This window comes from Prionailurus bengalensis, chromosome E1 (genome assembly GCF_016509475.1).
Source record: "Prionailurus bengalensis isolate Pbe53 chromosome E1, Fcat_Pben_1.1_paternal_pri, whole genome shotgun sequence".
In the NCBI taxonomy this organism is placed as follows: domain Eukaryota; kingdom Metazoa; phylum Chordata; class Mammalia; order Carnivora; family Felidae; genus Prionailurus; species Prionailurus bengalensis.
In genome coordinates this window covers 16,757,799-16,781,229 of record NC_057347.1, presented here as the reverse complement: position 1 = coordinate 16,781,229, position 23,431 = coordinate 16,757,799, and the positions used below count along the sequence as shown (strand labels likewise).

Sequence of the window (23,431 nt, the reverse complement as noted above, 5' to 3'; positions counted from 1 at the left end):
TATAGTCAAGTATAGATCAAGAATGTTATGTTCCTGACCCATAAAATGAGGGAAAATCCAGAAGACAATACACACTGGTGGTGAGGCTGAGGAGGAATGGTATTCATTAGTATTGGAAGAACAAAAAAGCCCAAGCCTGATGTAAAATCCTACCCAAAAAACAGATGCATTTACCTTCTAAGCTAACAATCCCACTTCCGGGAATCTGTTCAATAGGAACCAAGAGAAATGGCCCATAAGCATAGATGTCTTCAGACTCTATACTTTCAAAAAAAAAAATAGACAAAGGATACCTTATTATAATATCAGAAGATGCAGAAACTTTGCACAATCCCCATTCTTTATACTCCAATAATTAAATGTAGCCAGTCTCAGAAAACACATGGTTTTATATGCCATTCATCAAAAGAAAACTGCATCCAATTTTTAGAACTATTAACTTACAGGCAATGTTTTATAACTGCTGCTATTTCATGCCGGGAGGTAAAAAGTGTGCTCTATATAATGCTGTTGTGGTCTAGAGGGGAGTTGCTCCAAAAATATTTAGTCTCACTGGTGTATGGTTTTGGTGTATGGTTTTGTATTAATTACCTCTGTCTGCAGCACAGCTGAAGAATAGTACTAACATGAAAATGCTTTACTCACGTGACAAGCAAATGATATGGAAAAAAATTGTAGCCAATAATTTCATACGCATCAACTGAATCCCAGGGAAAATCCAAGTAAAGAGCCCTGTTTTAAATCAATCATTTATCTTCTTTTTCTCTGCAGTACATCTCCTCATACATTGCAGACTTTAAAAGTGAAATGTTTGAGAAACTCCTTAAGCACCTCTGTCATTGTGCAGATGAATTCCGGGAGATCATAAAAACGGATATGCGGAGGCAGATGTTTGCTGAACTCTTCCTGTGTTGTGACCGTGGGAAGGTAGGATAAGACCTTAAAGCAATACTTCTCAAACTATTTTTTTGTGAAGGACTGGATTTTAGGTTGTTGTGGATGGTGATGTTTTTAATTGCTAAACCGTTGTGGACTAACACTCAATGAAAACGGATTGCTGGGGGGGAAAATGCACGTACAAAAGACAATCCACATTTTTTATTATTAGATTCAAATATGATTTATCTGTTACTTTCTCAAATTGCTATACAATTTTTTAGATACTATCCTCAATTTCTATACCTTGTCACAGACTGGTACCAGCCTATAGACCATGTCTTCAATGGCGCTGCCATTTTACAATGTACAACTTGTCTCTTTCCATTCTTAAGAATGTATTTTTTTAAGATTGTTTTTGCTTACTCTCTTTGCTGCTGGCTTCCTATAGAAAATAAATTGTTGGGAATAGGAAGCTTACCACATTGTATTATGCTGCTTCTTAAAATAAGAAAAGTTTATATCAAAAAGTATTTCGGGAGACGGGCAGAAGATGGCGGGGGTAGGAGGATGCTGGGCTCACCGCGCATCATGCTGATCACTTAGATTCCACCTACACCTGCCTAAATAACCCAGAAAACCACCAGAAGACTAGCAGAATGGAGTCTCCAGAGCCAAGCGCAGGCGAGAGGCCCACGGAAGAGGGTAGGAAAGGCGGAGAGGCGGTGCATGCTCCACAGACTGGCAGGAGAGAGCCGGGATGGAGTGGCGGCCCGCTGGCCAGGCAGAGCCCGGGAGTCTGGCTTGCAAAAGCAGAGGGGCCGGACGGAGTGTGTTCTGACAGCAAGCGGGACTTGACATCTGGAAGGTTATAAGCTAACAGCTCTGCTCAGAAAGCGGGAAGGCTGGAGGACAAAGGGAGGGAGAGTTGCTGAGCCCCTGGACGACAGAGCTCAGTTTGGCGGGGAACAAAGGCGCTCGCCAGCGCCATCGCCCTCGCCCATCCCCCAGCCAAAATCCCAAAGGGAACCAGTTCCTGCCAGGGAACTTGCTTGCTCCAGGCAAACACCCAACACTGTGCTTCTGCGGAGCCAAACCTCCGGCAGCGGATCTGACTCCCTCCTGCTGCCACAGGGCCCCTCCTGAAGTGGATCACCTAAGGAGAAGTGAGCTAAGCCCGCCCCTCCTGCCCCCGTGCACCTTGCCTACCCACCCCAGCTAATACGCCAGATCCCCAGCATCACAAGCCTGGCAGTGTGCAAGTAGCCCAGACGGGCCACGCCACCCCACAGTGAATCCCGCCCCTAGGAGGGGGGAAGAGAAGGCACACACCAGTCTGACTGTGGCCCCAGCGGTGGGCTGGGGGCAGACATCAGGTCGGACTGCAGCCCCGCCCACCAACTCCAGTTATACACCACAGCACAGGGGAAGTGCCCTGCAGGTCCTCACCACACCAGGGACTATCCAAAATGACCAAGCGCAAGAATTCCCCTCAGAAGAATCTCCAGGAAATAACAACAGCTAATGAGCTGATCAAAAAGGATTTAAATAATATAACAGAAAGTGAATTTAGGATAATAGTCATAAAATTAATCGCTGGGCTTGAAAACAGTATACAGGACAGCAGAGAATCTCTTGCTACAGAGATCAAGGGACTAAGGAACAGTCACGAGGAGCTGAAAAATGCTTTAAATGAAATGCAAAACAAAATGGAAACCACCACGGCTCGGATTGAAGAGGCAGAGGAGAGAATAGGTGAACTAGAAGATAAAGTTATGGAAAAAGAGGAAGCTGAGAAAAAGAGAGATAAAAAAATCCAGGAGTATGAGGGGAAAATTAGAGAACTAAGTGATACACTAAAAAGAAATAATATACGCATAATTGGTATCCCAGAGGAGGAAGAGAGAGGGAAAGGTGCTGAAGGGGTACTTGAAGAAATCATAGCTGAGAACTTCCCTGAACTGGGGAAGGAAAAAGGCATTGAAATCCAAGAGGCACAGAGAACTCCCTTCAGACGTAACTTGAATCGATCTTCTGCACGACATATCATAGTGAAACTGGCAAAATACAAGGATGAAGAGAAAATTCTGAAAGCAGCAAGGGGTAAACGTGCCCTCACATATAAAGGGAGACCTATAAGACTCGTGACTGATCTCTCTTTTGAAACTTGGCAGGCCAGAAAGAATTGGCATGAGATTTTCAGTGTGCTAGATAGAAAAAATATGCAGCCGAGAATCCTTTATCCAGCAAGTCTGTCATTTAGAATAGAAGGAGAGGGGCGCCTGGGTGGCGCAGTCGGTTAAGCGTCCGACTTCAGCCAGGTCACGATCTCGCGGTCCGTGAGTTCGAGCCCCGCGTCGGGCTCTGGGCTGATGGCTCGGAGCCTGGAGCCTGTTTCCGATTCTTTGTCTCCCTCTCTCTCTGCCCCTCCCCCGTTCATGCTCTGTCTCTTTCTGTCCCAAAAATAAATAAACGTTGAAAAAAAAAATTTTTTTTAAAAAGAATAGAAGGAGAGATAAAGGTCTTCCCAAACAAACAAAAACTGAAGGAATTTGTCACCACTGAACCAGCCCTACAAGAGATCCTAAGGGGGATCCTGTGAGACAAAGTACGAGAGACATCACTACAAGCATAAAACATACAGACATCACAATGACTCTAAACCCATATCTTTCTATAATAACACTGAATGTAAATGGATTAAATGCGCCAACCAAAAGACATAGAGTGTCAGAATGGATAAAAAAACAAGACCCATCTATTTGCTGTCTACAAGAGACTCATTTTAGACCTGAGGACACCTTTAGATTGAGAGTGAGGGGATGGAGAACTATTTATCATGCTACTGGAAGCCAAAAAAAAGCTGGAGTAGCCATACTTATATCAGCCAAACTAGACTTTAAATGAAAGGCTGTAACAAGAGATGAAGAAGGGCATTATATAATAATTACAGGGTCTATCCACCAGGAAGAGCTAACAATTATAAATGTCTATGTGCCGAATACCGGAGCCCCCAAATATATAAAACAATTACTCATAAACATAAGCAACTTTATTGATAAGAATGTGGTAATTTCAGGGGACTTTAACACTCCACTTACAGAAATGGATAGATCATCTAGACACATGGTCAATAAAGAAACAAGGGCCCTGAATGATACATTGGATCAGATGGACTTGACAGATATACTTAGAACTGCATCCCAAAGCAACAGAATATACTTTCTTCTCGAGTGCACACAGAACATTCTCCAAGATAGATCATATACTGGGTCACAAAACAGCCCTTCATAAGTATACAAGAATTGAAATTAAACAATGCATATTTTCAGACCACAATGCTATGAAGCTTGAAATCAACCACAGGAAAAAGTCTGGAAAACCTCCAAAGGCATGGAGGTTAAAGAACACCCTACTAAAGAATGAGTGGGTCAACCAGGCCCCTTCTTCTTAGAGAAGAAATTAAAAAAATATATGGAAACAAACGAAAATGAAAATACAACAATCCAAACGCTTTGGGATGCAGCGAAGGCAGTCCTGAGAGGAAAATACATCGCAATCCAGGCCTATCTCAAGAAACAAGAAAAATCCCAAATACAAAATCTAACTGCACACCTAAAGGAAATAGAAGCAGAACAGCAAAGGCAGCCTAAACCCAGCAGAAGAAGAGAAATAATAAAGATCAGAGCAGAAATAAACAATATAGAATCTAAAAAAAACTGTAGAGCAGATCAACGAAACAAAGAGTTGGTTTTTTGAAAAAATAAACAAAATTGACAAACCTCTAGCCAGGCTTCTCAAAAAGAAAAGGGAGATGACCCAAATGGATAAAATCATGAATGAAAATGGAATTATTACAACCAATCCCTCAGAGATACAAACAATTATCAGGGAATACTATGAAAACTTATATGCCAACAAATTGGACAACCTGGAAGAAATGGACAAATTCCTGAACACCCACACTCTTCCAAAACTCAATCAGGAGGAAATAGAAAACTTGAACAGACCCATAACCAGCGAAGAAATTGAATCGGTTATCAAAAATCTCCCAACAAATAAGAGTCCAGGACCAGATGGCTTCCCAGGGGAGTTCTACCAGACGTTTAAAGCAGAGATAATACCTATCGTTCTCAAGCTATTCCAAGAAATAGAAAGGGAAGGAAAACTTCCAGACTCATTCTATGAAGCCAGTATTACTTTGATTCCTAAACCAGACAGAGACCCAGTAAAAAAAGAGAACTACAGGCCAATATCCCTGATGAATATGGATGCAAAAATTCTCAATAAGATACTAGCAAATCGAATTCAACGGCATATAAAAAGAATTATTCACCATGATCAAGTGGGATTCATTCCTGGGATGCAGGGCTGGTTCAACATTCGCAAATCAATCAACGTGATACATCACATTAATAAAAAAAAAAGAGAAGAACCATATGATCCTGTCAATCGATGCAGAAAAGGCCTTTGACAAAATCCAGCACCCTTTCTTAATAAAAACCCTTGAGAAAGTCGGGATAGAAGGGACATACTTAAACATCATAAAAGCCATTTATGAAAAGCCCACAGCTAACATCATCCTCAATGGGGAAAAACTGAGAGCTTTTTCCCTGAGATCAGGAACACGACAGGGATGCCCACTCTCACCGCTGCTGTTTAACATAGTGTTGGAAGTTCTAGCATCAGCGATCAGACAACAAAAGGAAATCAAAGGCATCAAAATTGGCAAAGATGAAGTCAAGCTTTCACTTTTTGCAGATGACATGATACTATACATGGAAAATCTGATAGACTCCACCAAAAGTCTGTTAGAACTGATACATGAATTCAGCAAAGGTGCAGGATACAAAATCAATGTACAGAAGTCAGTTGCATTCTTATACACTAACAATGAAGCAACAGAAAGACAAATAAAGAAACTGATCCCATTCACAATTGCACCAAGAAGCATAAAATACCTAGGAATAAACCTAACCAAAGATGTAACAGAACTGTATGCTGAAAACTATAGAAAGCTTATGAAGGTAATTGAAGAAGATTTAAAGAAATGGAAAGACATTCCCTGCTCATGGATTGGAAGAATAAATATTGTCAAAATGTCAATACTACCCAAAGCTATCTACACATTCAATGCAATCCCAATCAAAATTGCACCAGCATTCTTCTCGAAACTAGAACAAGCAATCCTAAAATTCATATGGAACCACAAAAGGCCCCAAATAGCCAAAGTAATTTTGAAGAAGAAGACCAAAGCAGGAGGCATCACAATCCCAGACGTTAGCCTCTACTACAAAGCTGTCATCATCAAGACAGCATGGTATTGGCACAAAAACAGACACATAGACCAATGGAATAGAATAGAAACCCCAGAACTAGACCCACAAACGTATGGCCAACTCATCTTTGACAAAGCAGGAAAGAACATCCAATGGAAAAAAGACAGTCTCCTTAACAAATGGTGCCGGGAGAACTGGACAGCAACATGCAGAAGGTTGAAACTAGACCACTTTCTCACACCATTCACAAAAATAAACTCAAAATGGATAAAGGACCTGAATGTGAGACAGGAAACCATCAAAACCCTAGAGGAGAAAGCAGGAAAAGACCTCTCTGACCTCAGCCGTAGCAATTTCTTACTCGACACATCCCCAAAGGCAAGGGAATTAAAAGCAAAAATGAATTACTGGGACCTTATGAAGATAAAAAGCTTCTGCACAGCAAAGGAAGCAACCAACAAAACTAAAAGGCAACCAACGGAATGGGAAAAGATATTTGCAAATGACATATCAGACAAAGGGCTAGTATCCAAAATCTATAAAGAGCTCACCAAACTCCACACCCGAAAAACAAATAACCCAGTGAAGAAATGGGCAGAAAACATGAATAGACACTTCTCTAAAGAAGACATCCGGATGGCCAACAGGCACATGAAAAGATGCTCAACGTCGCTCCTTATCAGGGAAATACAAATCAAAACCACACTCAGGTATCACCTCACACCAGTCAGAGTGGCCAAAATGAACAAATCAGGAGACTATAGATGCTGGAGAGGATGTGGAGAAACGGGAACCCTCTTGCACTGTTGGTGGGAATGCAAACTGGTGCAGCCGCTCTGGAAAACAGTGTGGAGGTTCCTCAGAAAATTAAAAATAGACCTACCCTATGACCCAGCAATAGCACTGCTAGGAATTTACCCAAGGGATACAGGAGTACTGATGCATAGGGGCACTTGTACCCCAATGTTTATAGCAGCACTCTCAACAACAGCCAAATTATGGAAAGAGCCTAAATGTCCATCAACTGATGAATGGATAAAGAAATTGTGGTTTATATACACAATGGAGTACTACATGGCAATGAGAAAGAACGAAATATGGCCCTTTGTAGCAACGTGGATGGAACTGGAGAGTGTGATGCTAAGCGAAATAAGCCATACAGAGAAAGACAGATACCATATGTTTTCACTCTTATGTGGATCCTGAGAAACTTAACAGAAACCCATGGGGGAGGGGAAGGAAAAAAAAAAAAAGAGGTTAGAGTGGGAGAGAGCCAAAGCATAAGAGACTCTTAAAAACTGAGAACAAACTGAGGGTTGATGGGGGGTGGGAGGGAGGGGAGGGTGGGTGATGGGTATTGAGGAGGGCACCTGTTGGGATGAGCACTGGGTGTTGTATGGAAACCAATTTGACAATAAATTTCATATATTGAAAAAAAATAAAAATAAATAAAAATTTTAAAAAAAGTATTTCTAAGAATGGCGTTTGGAAGAATACTAGTATGCTAGGATACCAAATGGATTTGCAAAAATTAGGTACAAACTTTATTGAAAGACATTTGTTTATGAACTTTATATTTGTTTGTAACCCCATGTTCCAGAAAGATTTAAGGAAGTTGATGCAAATAGATAAAATGCAACAAAGGAACATAATTGAAAAGTTGGATGAAAGAAGAAATAAATGAGAAGATACTAAATGAAGCTGGAAACAAAGCCTAAATTGCATCCTGTAATGACCTAAATATTTGTTCTGGGTCATCTACAAATTTGAATCTAAGCTTCTGGCAGTGAATGTGAAAAGGGAAACATAACCAAATACTCTATTGATGATGTTTGTAAGATAAATACAAACTGGTGTTAAGAAGAAGTCACAAACATTGAACAACCCTTGCAGCCCAGGAATAAATCCCACTTGAGTGGTGAATGATTCTTTTAAGGTACTTTAGGATTCAATTATTAGTATGTAATTGAGAATTTTTGCATCCATGTTCATTAGGGATATTTAGTTCTCTTTTTTGAGTGGAGTCTTTATCTAGATAGTTTTGGTATCAGGGTAATGCTGGCCTCATAGAATTAATTTGAAGTTTTCCTTCCATTCCTATTTTTTGGAAGAGTTTGAGAAAAATAAGTATTAACTCTTCTTTAAATGTTTGGTAGAATTCCCCTGGGAAGGCCATCTGCCCCTGGACTTTTGTTTGTTGGGAGATTTTTGATCACTGATTTAATTTCTGGGTTTTTTTTATTTTTTTAAAGTTTTTATTTATTTATTTGAGAGAGAGAGAGAGAGAGAGAGAGAGAGAGAGAGAGAGAGAGAGAGAGAATGCGAAGGGGAGGAGCAGAGAGAAAGGGGGACAGAAGATCCAAAGGGTGTTCTGTGCTAACAGCAGAGAGTCCGATGTGGGGCTTGAACCATGAACTGTGAGATCACGACCTGAGCCAAAGTCAGATGCTTAACTGACTGAGACACCCAGTACCTCTCAATTTCTTTACTTGTTATTGGTCTGCTCAAGTTTTCAACTTCTTCATGTTTCAGTTTTGGTAGTTTATATGTTTGTAGGAATTTATTCATTTTTGTCCAAATTGTTGGCATATGTAGTTTTTCATAATATTATCTTATAATTACTTATATTTCTGTGGTTTTGGTTATTAGTTCTCTCTCATTTGTGATTTTATTTATTTGGGTCCTTTCTCTTTTTTGATAAGTCTGGCTAGGGGTTTATCAATTGTATTAATTTTTTAAAAGAGCCAGCTCCTGGTTTCATTGATCTATTTTTTGTTTTTTGTTTTTTGTTTTGTTTTTGTTTTGAGAGAGAGAGAGAGAGAGAGAGAGAGAGAGAGAATGGAAAGTGGGAGAAAGGAGCAGAGGAAGAGAGAGAGAGTCTTTTTTTTTTTTAACACTTATTCATTTGTGAGAGACAGAATGTGAGTGGTAGAGGGGCAGAGAGAGAGGGAAACACAGAATCTGAAGCAGGCTCCAGGCTCTGAGCTGTCAGCGCAGGGCTTGAACTCAAGAACTGTGAGATCATGACCTGAGCCGAAGTCGGATGCTCAACCTACTGAGCCACCCTGGTGCCCTGAGAGAGAGAATCTTAAGCAGGCTTCATGCTCAGCATGAGCCTGATGCAGGGATCAATCCCATGACCCTGAGATCATGACCTGAGCCAAAATCAAGAGTCAGACACTCAATGGACTTAGCCACCCAGGCACCCCTCATTGATCTGTTCCTTTTTTTTTTTTTTTTTTTTTTTGGTTTCTATATAATCTATTTCTGCTCTAATCTTTATTATTTCCCTTCTTCTTCTGGCTTCAGACTTCATCTGCCATTCTTTTTCTAGCTTCTTTAGGTGTAAGGTTAGCTTGTTTATTTGAGATTTTTCTTGCTTCTTGAGGTAGGCCTAATGCAGCCACTCTGGAAAAGACTATGCAGGTTCCTCAAAAAGTCAAAAATAGAACTACCCTATGATCCAGCAATTACACTAGGTATTTACCCAAACAAAAATACTAATTCAAAGGGATGCATGCACCCCGATGTTTATAGCAGTGTTATCAACAATAGTCAAATTATGGAAAGAACCCAAATGTACATCACACAAAATACTCCTTTAAATAAAGACTGTAACAAGAGACAAAGAAGGATCCTATATAATAATAAAGGGACAATCCAACAAGAAGATATAACAACTGAAAATATGTACCCAACATAGAAGCACCCAAATACATAAAGCAGTTAATAACAAACATAAAGAAACTAACTGACAATAATACCATAATAGTAGGGACTTTAAAACCCACTCACATCTATGGACAGATCGTCTAAACAGAAAATCAACAAGGATATAATGGCTTCAAATGACATACTAGAACAGACGGGTTTTGCAGATATATTCAGAATATTCTATCCTAAAAAAGCAGAATACACATTCTTTTCAAGGGCACATGGAACATTCTCCAGAGTAGATTATGTATTAGCTCACAAAACCAGCCTCGACATTTCAAGAATATCAAAGTCATACCATGCATCTTTTCTGACCACAATGCTATGTAACTAAAAGTGAACCACTAGAAAAAATTTGGAAAGTCCACAAATATATGGAAGTTAAATAACACGTTACTGAACAATTAATGGGCCAATGAGGAATTAAAAGAAGAAATCAAAAAGTGTATGGAAAACAAATGAAAATGAGAACACAACAGTCCAAAAACTTTGGGATACAGTAGAAGTGGTTCTAAGAGGAAAGTTTATAGCAATTCAGGCCTTTCTCAAGAAGCAAGAAAAATCTCAAATAAACAACCTAACCTTACACCTAAAAGGGCTAGAAAAAGTGGACTAAACAAAACCTAAAGCTAGCAGAAGGAAGGAAATAATAAAGATTAGAGAAGAAATAAATGATATAGAAACTAAAAAACAAAACACAACACAATGAAGCCGATCAATAACACCAGAAGCTGGTTCTTTGGAAAAAAAAATCAATAAAATTGATAAATTTTCAATTTTACTTTGAGACATTCACCAAAATGATCAAATGATATACCATGAAAGTGGTCTCAATAAACTTAAAATAATTGAAATCATATTGTATATGTTCTTTGGCTACAGCAGAATCAATTAGAAACCAGTAACAGAAAGATACTTGGAAAATGCCCAAATATTTAGAAATTAAAAACACACTTCCAACTAACCAATGGACAAAAAAATATCATCAGAGAAATTAGGAAATAGTTTAAAATATTAAACTAATTAAATAATGATAATTAAAACTAATAATTTAATGATAATTAAACTAATTAAATAGTGATAATTAAAACACAATTCATTATAATTGGAGCAATACAGTGGTGCTTAGAAATTTATAGCTTAGAATGCTTTTTTAAAGAAAATAAGAGAGGTCCAAAATCAGTGATCTAGGCTTCCATCTCAAAAAGCTAGAAAAGTAAAGCAAGACCAAATAAATAACAACTAAGTAGAAAGAAGGGCATGATAAAGAAATGGGCAGAAATTAATGACATAGAAAAAAATACAATAGTAAAAATCAATCAAAATAAAAGCTGGTTCTTTGAAAAGATTAATATAATTGATTAATCTCTAGGTAGACTAATCAAAGAAAAAAAGGGAAGATACAAATTACTGATATCAAGAAAGAAAAAGGGGACATCACTACAGAGCCTGAAAACATTAAAAGAACAATGAGAGAGCATTATGAACAACTTTTTGTCAGTAAATTTGCAAATTAGATTAAATGGACAAGTTTCCTGGAAGACACAAATTACCAAGTCTGACTCAAGAGGAAATAGAAAACCTAGATACTCTTATATGTATAAAGAAATTAATTAATGCCATTAAAACATTTCCACAAACAAAACTCCAGGCCCAGATGGCTTCACTGATTAATTCTATCAAACATTTAAGGAAGAACTAATTCCAAACCCATGCAGTCTTTCAGAATATTGAAGAGGGAATACATCCTACTGGCTTTATGTGACCAGCATTATTCTTAAATCAAAACCAGACAAAACTCTTCCAAGACAAAAAACTATACACTAATATCTCCCCTGAACAAGATACAAAAATCTTTGAGTTAGTTAAGTAATATATTAAAAAAGTAATATATCAGTATCAAATGGAGCTTAATCTAGGGATGCAAGGTTGATTAATGGTAAAAATTCAATCAAGTCAACTCACCACATTAAGAAATTAAAAAAAGAAAAGCTGTATGATCATCTGACAAAATTCAACATCTATTCATCATTTAAAAAACAAAAACAATAAATCTCTTGGCAAATAGAAATAGAATTTCTTCAACCTGATAAAGAGCATCTATAAAAAAACTTACGGTTATACTTAATGGTAAAAATTTTAATGATTTCCTCCTTATATCAGGTGTCCACTTTCACCACTTTTATTTAACATTGTCCTGGAAGTAATAGCCAGTGAAATAAGGCATGAAAAGAAAAAGAAAACTCCTTCAGGAATTACATAATCTTCTATGTATAAAATCCTAAGAAATCTTTGAAATAAAAATTTTTATCTTTGAAATAAAATCTTTGAAATAAAATCTTTGAAATATCCACCAGAACATATACATGATTTTAGTAAGGCTTCAGGACATACAGTCAATACACAAAGATCAATTTATTTCTATATATTAGCAATGAACAATTGGAAGATGAAATTTTAAAATGCCATTTGCCTGGGGTGCCTGAGTGGCTCAGTCAGTTAAGCATCTGACTTTGACTCAGGTCATGATCTCACGAGTCATGGGTTCGAGCCCCACATCAGGCCCTGTGCTGACAGCTCAGAGCCTGGAGCCTGCTTTGGATTTTGTGTCTCCCCCTCTCCCTGCCCCTCCCCTGCTCACTCACTCACTCTCTCTCAAAAATAAATACAACATTAAAATTTTTTTTAAATAGATAAAATAAAATGCCATTTGCATTAATATCACACACACGAAATAGAGATATATTGAACAAAATACTTGCAATGCCTATAGACTAAAAACTAAAAAACACTGTTGAGAGAAATTTTAAAAACCTAAAAAACAGAGCATTTCTCATTTGTCTCAAAGACTATATTCATAAATCAAAAGGCTAAATATTATTCGTTCCCAAACTGACCTATAAATTTAACACAGTTCCAACCGAAATCTCAGTGAACTTATTTGTAGAAATCAACAGGACTAGTTTTACATTTTACATTTTTTTAATGTTTATTTATTGTTGAGAGAGAGAGTGATAGACAGAGTGTGAGTGGAGTGGGGTAGAGAGAGAGGGAGACACAGAATCCAAAGCAGGCTCCAGGCTTTGAGCTGTCTGCACAGAGCCTGACGAGGGGCTCGAACCCACGAACCATGAGATCATGACCTGGGCCAAAGTTGGTGGGCCAAAGTTGGGCACTTAACTGACTGAGCCACCCAGGAGCCCCTGACAGGACTGGTTTTAAAATCTATATGGCATTTCAAAGGATGCAGAATAGCCAAAATAATTTTGAAAAAGAACAAAGTTGGAGGAGTCGCACTACCTGATTTAAGGATTTACTATATATCAACAGAAGTCAAGAACACACAGTATTGGTGTAAGGATAGACAAACAGACTAATGGAACCAGGTAGAGTCAGACATAAAACCACATGTGCACAGGCAATTGCTTTTCAACAAAAAGTGGTGCCTAGGATAATCTTTTGAAATAAAGGTTCTGGAAAAACTGGCTACCAACTCTAGGGGGAAATAAAAGTACCTCAAGCTTTACCTCACACGATACAAAAAAAAAAAAAAAAGCTTGAAATAAACTTTAGACCTAAATGTTTAAGGTAAAAATCAAATTTCCAGAAGAAAACATGAACCTTAAAAGAAAATTTGATAAAAAGCAATTTTAAAATTCCATTTTTGGAAAGACACTATGAAGAAAATGAAAAGGAAGCTATAGACTGGGAGAAAATATTTGCAATACACTTAATGACAAAAAATTTGAGTCCAGAAACCATAAAGAACTCCTATAACTTAATAAAATAATTCAGTTAAAAATGCCATGGACATGTCAGAAGAGAAAATATATGTATGCTCAATACATGGAAATATTTCAGTGTCAGTCATCAGAGAAATGCAAATTAAAACCATGAGCTAAAAATTACACCCACTTAGAATAGCTAGAGTTAAAAAGACTGCCAGTGCCAGTACAGCATCTATTCATGATTAAAAACCTTCAACATGGAAGGTTTAGAGGAAACATACTTAATAAAGGCCATATATGAAAAACCCACAACTAATATCATACCCAATGGTGAAAAACTAAGAATTTTCTTCTAAGACTTGGAGCATAACAAGGATGTCCACTCTCACCACTTTTATTCCACATAGTATTAAAAGTCATAGCCATAGCAATCAGACAACAAAAAGAAATGAAAAGAATCCAAATTGGTAAGGAAGAAGTAAAACTTTCACTATTTGCAGATGACATGATACTCTCTATAGAAAACCCTAAAGACTCCACCAAAAAATGACTAGAACTGATAAATGAATTCAGTAAGGTAGCAGCATACAAAATCAATATGCAGAAACCCATTGCATTTCTGTACACTAATAATGAAGTAGCAGAAGAAGAAATCAAGAAAACAATCCCATTTACAATTGCACCAAAAATAATAAAATACCTAGGAACAAACTTAACCAAGTCGGTAAATAACCTGTACTCTGAAAACTGTAAAACACTGATGAAGGAAAATGAAGACGACAGAAACAAATGGGAAGATATCCCATGCTTATGGACTGGAAGAACCAATATTGTTAAAATGTGCATACTACCCAAAGCAATCTACAGATTTAATGTAATCACTATCAAAAACCAACGTAATTTTTCACAGAACTAGCACAAATAATCTTAAAACTTGCATGGGACCACAGAGACCTTAAAGCCAAAGCAATCTTGAAAAAGAAGAATAAAACTGGAGGTATCACAGTCCCAAATGTCAAGATATTAATACAAAGCTATACTAATCAAAACAGTATGATACTGGCACAAATATAGACACAGAGATTAATGGAATAGAATAGAGACTCAAGAAATAGCCCCTTGTTGATATGGTAAATTAATTTTCAACAAAGGAGGCAAGAATATGTATTGGAGAAAAGATAGTCTCTTCAACAAATGGTATTGGGAAAACTGGACAGCTATAAGCAGAAGAATGACACTGGATCATTTTCTTACACCATGCACAAAAATAAACTCAGAATGGACTAAACACCTAAATGTGAGACCTGAAACCAGAAAAATCCTGTAAGAGAGCATAGGCAGTTATTTCTCTGACATCAGCCATAGCAACATTTTTCTAGATATGTCTTCTGAAGCAAGGGAAACAAAACCAAAAATAAACTATTGGGACTGCATCAAAATAAAATCTTCTGCACAACAAAGGAAACAATTCACAAAACTAAAAGACAACCTACTTGAATGGGAGAAGATATTTGCAAATGACATATCCAATAAAGGGTTAATATCCAAAATGTATTAAGAACTTATAAAACTTAACACCCCCAAGACCAAATAATCCAATTAAAAAATGGGCAGGAGACATGAACAGACATTTCTCCAAAGAAGACATTGAGATGACCAAAATACAAATGAAAAATGCTCAACATCATTCATCATCAGGGAATTGCAAATCAAAACTAAAATGAGATATCACCTCACACCTGTCAGAATGGTTAAAATCAAAAACAAGAAACAAGTGTTAGCAAGGATGTGGAGAAAAAGGAGTGCTCAGACACTGTTGGTGGGAATGCAAACTGGTGGAAAACAGTATGGAGGTTCCTCAAAAAATTAAAAATAGAATTACCATATGATCCAGTAATTCCACTACTGGGTATTTACACAAACAACACAAAAACACTAATTCAAAATGATATATGTACCCCTATGTTTACTGTAGCATTATTTATAATAGCCAAATTATGGAAGCAGCCCAAGTATCCATTGATAGATGAATGGATAAAGAAGAGGTGGTATTTGTATACAATGGAATATTACTCAGCCAAAAAAGGAATGAAATCTTACCATTTGCAACAACATGGATCAATCAGGAGGGTATAATGCTAAGTGAAGTAAGTCAGTCAGAGAAAGACAAATATCATATGGTCTCACTCATCTGTGGAATTTAAGAAACAAAACAAATGAACAAAGAAAAAAAAAGACAAACCAGAAAATAGACTCTTGGCTATAGAGAACAAAGTGATGGTTACCAGAGGAGAGGTGGATGGGGAGATGGGTGATATAGGTGGAAGAAATTAAGAGTCACTTATGATGAGTACTGAGTAACGTATAGAATTGTTCCATCACTCCATTGCATACCCAAAATTAATATAACACTGTAAACTATACTGGAATTAAAAAAAAAAAAACAAGACTGACAATGCCAAATATTGGCAAGGATATGAAGCAACTAGAATTCTCATATATTGCTGATAGGAATGGAACAAACACTTTGGAAAACATTTTGGCAGTCTCTTAAAAAGTTAAACATATAAGGACACCTGGGTGGCTCAGTTTGTTACAGCTGGACTTTGACTCAGGTCATGATCTCACAGTTCGTGGGTTTGAGCCCATGTCCAGCTCTGTGCAGACAGTGAAGAGCCTGCTTGGGATTCTCTCTCTCTCTCTCTCTCTCTCTCTCTCTCTGCCCCTCTGCAACTCTCTCTCTCTCTCTCAAAATAAATAACTTTAAAAAATTTTAATAGAGAAAAAGTAAACATATGTTTACCATATGAGCCAGCAACCAGCAGTTTCACTCCTAGCTATTTACCAAGAAGAAATGAAATAAAATTAGAAAAAATGAAAAATATGAATATTCAAAGACTTGTTCGCCAATGCTTTTAGCAGTGTAATTCACACCTCCAAACTGGAAACAACCCAAGTGTCCATCAACTTGTGGATAAACACATTGTATTATATCCTTACAATGGAATACTACTTTGCAATAAAAGGAGATGAAGTACTGATACACACAATAACATTGATGAATTTCAAAAATATTATACTAAGTGAAAGAAAGAAGACATAAAAAAATGCATACTACATGATTTCGTTTATATGAAAATCTAGAAAAAGGAAAACTAATCTATAGCAGTAGAAAGCAGAATGATAGTTTTCTGGGATCATGAGTACAAAGGGGCACAAGGGAACTTTTTGATTTAATGAAAAAAATCTATATCTTCATTTTGGTGGTAGTCATGTGGGTGTATACATTGTCACAAGTCATTGAACTCTATGCTTAAAATTGGCTTATTTTATTGGATGTAAATTATACTTCTTTGAGGTTGATAAAAAAACAAGAATGCTCATAGTATTATTTATAATAGTAAAAAACTAAAAATAGTACAAATGTTTATCAATAATGGTACAATTAAATAAATCTTTATATATTAATTAATATATATTAATAAATCTATATATATTAAAGATTTTAATAATAAATCTTTATATATATTAGTGGATTATTATGTAGCAATGAAAAAAATTACAGAAAAATTAAACATGAATAAAATTTATGGATATAATATTGAACAAAAAAGATACAAAAGGGTATATACTATATAATTTCATTTATATGAAATACAAAAATAAGCAAACTAATCTATAGTTAAAACATCATAATAATAATTACCTTTGGAGGAATTATTGACTAAGAGATGCCATGAAGGAGCCTTCGGGCAATTATGAAAATGTTCTATATCTTTATCTGAGTGGTACTTATATAGAGTATACAGTATAGTATAGGTAAACATTCGCTGAAATAAACATTTGGTATTTGCACACCTTGTTACGTATTTATTATTCCTCAATGAAAAAATATTTTTAAATTGTCACTGTGGTTGTTTGGGATGAAGTGTCTTTTGAAGGAAGGGCTTTAAGAGACCAAGTGGCTGTTGCATTTAACCATAATTACAGTAAGTGTTGACTACAAGTCAGTGGATGGGCTTCATTTCATTACATTGGAGATATTGTAGAAAGTAAAAGACAAGCTCAGGGCTTTAAATTCTCGCTCAAGTTGCAGTCAGAAAACGATAAAATTTTCATAATGGCTCTGAAGGAATCTCTATTTCTTTTATTTTTAGGGCAGATGTGGATGAAAAATCAGCTCTAAATTTAATGTAACAGGATTAAAATGCAAGTTGAATTCACAGAGTTGTCAAGTCTCTTATAGGAAAGTCAGCATGCTGCTTGGAAAATAGAGGGACCTTGAGACTTGGAATGTTTACGTTTGGATGGAAGCTAAGACTTGAAGTACAAATCTCTCTAAGCCTTTCTTGGCAGCAGAAGCAATCCCTTCTCTCCTGTTTGAGAATATTAGCTTTTCTTTCCTTATAGCCCCTATAATAACTTCACTTAAGGCACTTAGCTTGCAGGGGGATGTCTATTTTCCTTAAGGCCCACCTGTCCAACATTCATTGCCATTAGACCCAAAGTTGGAGTCAGATCTCAGCATGTCCCAACAGGACTAGTCAAATCTGTACTGAGAGGTGATTGTTGGTACTCTAAGGGAATAGTAAGTTTTTACTAATTCATAGCAGCAAAAACCTAGAGAATATGTGTGGGGATTGATTATAAAACTTTTAGACTAGGAAGGATAGATATAAGTTTGGATTGGCTCAAACTTGTCAATATTGTTATACTTAGAAAATTTACTTAGCAATAATATTTTGAGTATCTGTGAATGGTTTTAACAGTTTTCTTGGTAGGTAAATTGAAACCTTGACTCAAATATGGCTTATGTTCAATGAGATTGAGATGCCAGAGTCTTCTTGGAATACTATAGAGGAAGAAATCCAAAAGCTTATAAGGTTGTTAAAGTTGATTTCTCTTATGTAGCCTGCCCATTATGCACCTTTACCATATCCCCCCAGAGGGCACAGATGACACTTTCTTGAGAAGTACATTAATGAGAAGACTAGTATCTCCAAAAAACTCTCTTTGGTAGCTGTCCTCTGTAGGCTGAAGTTGATGGTAGTAGATAGTGCCATTGAAATTATGGGATTCCAGAATGATAGAAGACATGGTATTTAACTGCCAGAGACAAGAGCTACTGGTCAAAGTCAGTGCTCATAGATATCATAGATAAATGGCATTTTAACTCAATGCCCAATGTCAAGGTCCATATTATAATGAATTCATTTTGTCTGGGACTTACACTGTGGTTATTTACCTACTTACTGAATGTATAATTGGAATTACCACAATGAACAATAAGAATTAAGGTAGCCATCTGAAAATTTTGACCGGTTTCCTTAGAGTTACATAGATAGGATGTCTATTAAATTATTACTAAAGTTATTCACAGAAAAGCTCTAACTATGAGGCTAAAAACATGAGTTGAGACACCTCAAGGGAGAATCTTGGCTTCTCATCCACTTTCCAGACTTAAGCCAATTTATACACCCAGAATTCTTTGATTCAACAGGAGTCTGGCTCTCTTGAGAAAGAATCCTACAAGACTGCCTCAAACATATACTGTAGATCTTACTGCAAGCATTCCTCAAAATACCTGTAGCCATTTACTAGGGTGATATACATTGGAAAAAGGAAAATATCCCAGACTTTCAGAGATTACCAGACACTGACTGCAAGTTAATACTAATTCCTAAGATCTCAAAATCCCCCAGTGGACCACTGGTTAAAATTAGAGCTTATAGGTGTCAAGTGATAAATGCTATTTTGGTCCCCCAATTAATCTTTGGATTTAGCTCTGTTTTTTTCTGGTTCCTGAATGTATAATTAGAATAGACATACTCAGTGACTAGCAGCATCCTCACAAATTAGGGACTAAAAGGATGTCATGGTAGGAAGGACCACATAGAAACTCCTGAACTTTCTCAGTCTGCCAGAATGGTAAAAATAAACAAAAATAACAAAAACAAAGTCATTCCGCAGAAATTAGATATAAAAACACATGAATGAAGGTTCAGAAGAAGTAACCCTATCACATTCTTCTCTAATTCTCCTGTTTTGCCTATGCAGAAGATAGATCTTAAAGAATGTTTGTAGACTACTACGACTCCATTTGCAGTTGTTATCCACTGTGTGGAATCTTTATTGAACCAAACTGACACAACCTCCTCATTTACAACTATTGGTTTGTCAAATACTATTCTCTCTAGAGCAGTTTACAAGGACCAACAGAAGTTTGATTTAACCTGTCAGCACTATACTTTTACTGCCTTGCCAGAGCAATAAGCAGCCCTCTTTCTTTCTGTTAAAATCTATTATGCAGACATTTCACAGAATGTCAGATCTACTAACCACGATGATTTCCATCATGGTGATTGGATCTGCTGAGCATGATGCTTTAGATGCTTTGGTACAACCCATATGTGTCAGAGGGTGAGAGATAAAAACCATACAAATTCAGGGTTTACTACCATGGCAATATTTTTAGCATATCCTGAAACATGACAGGATATCTCAAATATGAAGCAAATATGTCGCCTGCCACTAAAAAAGAGGAACAATGCTTATTGGACCTTTTTACATTTTAGGAACAACTTTTACTCTTATATTCTGTTGTTACACATTAAATGAGCTGTTAGCTACTAAAGTCCTAGAGAAAGAAAAGGCTTTGTAGGTTTTGTACTCTACAGTGCAAAAACTCTTCTTTACTTTATACCTTAACACCTAGATTATCCTACAGTATTTGAAGTGTATGGGGCAAATTGGAATGTTATGGCAAGTTGCAATAGAAGAATTACAGTGTAGATTACTTGAGTTTTGGAGCAAAATTATACCCTCTACTAATGTTAACTATTCTCCTTTGAGAAACAGCTCCTGTGTGTGATTATACTGTGATAAAACCATAAGCTTATTATTTGTATACTTTTCTGTTGTACTATAAAAAAAGGTTTACTTTTTAAAAGCTATATGGAAATTAAGGTCCAAATATAGCAAAAACAATTATAAAAAGAAGAGCAAGCTGGGGAGGATTTCCAGGGTTTTTCAAATAAAGCTGTATTTACAGAATACTGGACCTGACATTAGATTTATGAGTATGTGAGAATTTAGCATATGACATAGGTAGCAATAGAAATCAGTAAGAAGAGCCTAATCAATAAATGCTAAGTTGGAACAACTGGGAAAAAGTTAAAATTAGATTTGAGCCTCCATAATGAGGAAAAATAGGTCCTATCTAATCAAAGACCTAGATATGGAAAACAAAATTATAAACATTTTAGAAGCCCATATAAAGTATAGAGCATGCCTTTAAACCTCAGGTAGGTAATATTCTTAAAGAATACCTCTAGTAAGCACAAATCATGAAAGAAATAATCAATATATTTGACTGCCTCAAAATTAAAAACTATGATATGACTAAACTCACCAAAAGTTAAATTAAAAAATAAGAGATAAACTGGGAAAGGGTATTTGCTATATAGATCACAGAATGATCATTGTCAAAAAATTACAAATTAGTAAGAAATAGGCAACTCTTTCTAACTGAAGAAAGGAAAAGGATGTAAAAAAGCCATTCATAGATGAGGGAACGCAAATACATAGTAAACAAATGAAAATATTTAATGTCACTAAGAATCAGGGAAATGCAAATTAAAATAACTAGATACCATTTTTTATCCATCAGATTGAAAAAAATTGTAACCTTTAACAATATCTAGTATTGGCATGGATATGGAGAAATGACATTCTTATTCAGTAATGGTGAGAAGTAAATTGGTATAGGTGTTTTGTTGAACATTTAGCAATAACTACTAATGGTGAAAATGCACATAGTATACAATCCATTAATTACACTTTTAATTATTCCCCTAAGGAAATGTTTACAGGTGTACTCAAGGAGATGTGTATAAGGAAATCCATTGCAGCATTATTTGAGTATCAAAACACTGGAAATGATTGAAATGCCAATCAGTAAAGGGACTTAAAAAAATTACAGTGTTTTCATATTATAGAATAGAAAACAGCAGCTAAAAGGAATAAAGTATATTTCTTTACATACATGAATCGATCCCAATGTTGAGTAAGTAAAAGCAATTTTAAGAAGTACACATGTTTTGGGGCGCCTGGGTGGCGCAGTCGGTTAGGCGTCCGACTTCGGCCAGGTCACGATCTCGCGGTCCGTGAGTTCGAGCCCCGCGTCGGGCTCTGGGCTGATGGCTCGGAGCCTGGAGCCTGTTTCCGGTTCTGTGTCTCCCTCTCTCTCTGCCCCTCCCCCGTTCATGCTCTGTCTCTCTCTGTCCCAAAAATAAATAAACATTGAAAAAAAAATTAAAAAAAAAAAAAGAAGTACACATGTTTTATGATGTCAACAATATATTTTAAAGTACATAAACAAAATGTTGATAATCATCATTTCTGGGTGTTGGGAACACAAGTGTTAGTTTTATCATTTTCTCTATTTTTCTATAATTAAAATGTTTCTCAAAATAAAAACAATGCGAAAAATAGAACAAGTAGGGAGCAGTTAATTGTTTCAAGTGTCATACTCAGATCAAATTAGATAAGAACTGAGCATTGTACATTGGATTTAACAATTAAGTCAGTAACTATTTGTTAAGCATCTATATATTTAAGTGCAAGGTATTTTGACATGTCACAGGATGGGAAAGTAGAATATAAGCCTGAAGACAAGGTATAACTTTCCTGACTTTGACTCCTCAGCTTTTATTTACGTAATGATGGTAGTAGTGGTGATGATAAAAGCTTCAGTAAGCCATATTACATTTACACAAAAATCTCAAATTTTCTGTGACAACTAATTGCAAACTTTCTGCTTAGGTAGGGTTTTTGGGTCGGCAGAGGACATTGGCCTTGCTGGAAACATTCTATGACCAAAGTTCGAAAATGCTCAGAAGTTTGCTGCGAAACCCAAGACAATGTAAGTGCCACTCAAAGGGAGTGTGCTCAAGCTGGAATGATGTAATACACTGGCATAATAAAAGCCACTCTATTCCCATGGAATCCCTTCACATGACATCTCCCTTAGATCATGATAGCTATATCTAACTGTTCATTCCCCACACAATTCACTCATCACAATTAGATGTATTTTTCACTATAGTGCGATACTAAAGTTGTCAAGTTAGAACTCAATTTTCAGTTCATTCAAATGAAGAGGTGCTTGAGTGATAATCTGAATATTTTGGAAATTAAGTTGGTAATGGTAAATTCTAGTTTTAATATCTAACTTAGAATTCTAACATTTCTAGGTTTTCTTCTCCCAAGCATTTTTACTTGTATGCCTTTATTGAAATAATACAGTAAAATATGTTTTTTATGTTACTACCAAAACAAATAGAATAATGGGTTTTATTTTTATTTTTTAAAGAAAAAAGGCTCTAAATTGATGGGTTTTCCAAAGAATGTCAATATTTTAGTTCTATGTAAAACTAGTCGGATACTTAAAAATCTATGGGTGATATAGAGTAACCCTGAAAACTGTGGGAATCACACTTTTATAGCATGGCTACTAAATGTTTTGGGTGAGAAAGGAACAGTTTTGTGTCATGAATCCCACTACAGAGAGTGGTCCTGGACACCAGGTTTGTTTTGTTGTTGTTGTTGTTGGTGGTGGTGGTGGTGGTGGTGGTGTTTAAGTGGAGTTCTGGTGAATGCTATCTAATCTTTCCCTAGATTTATGAAACAGGTGTTCATATAAGTTGAGGAGGAAAGGAATTAAGGAATGAAAAATAAAGAAAGGTGGAGAATAAGGAAGGGGGGAGATTAATATTGGGAAAACATAGTCCAGGAAATGATAGTCATGGATAGAGACTTGCCTTATTTTGATAT

The 23,431-nt window shown here is 36.4% G+C and overlaps 1 protein-coding gene across 1 annotated transcript in view; it reads left to right on the top strand.

The window, feature by feature from the left end:
* EFCAB5 (EF-hand calcium binding domain 5) overlaps positions 1–23,431 on the top strand; it is a 194,975-nt gene that overhangs the window by 100,742 nt on the left and 70,802 nt on the right. Inside the window, 2 exon segments of the mRNA XM_043585552.1 lie at positions 772–927; positions 22,421–22,520. Of these exon segments, the coding sequence (XP_043441487.1) occupies positions 772–927; positions 22,421–22,520 (256 nt within the window).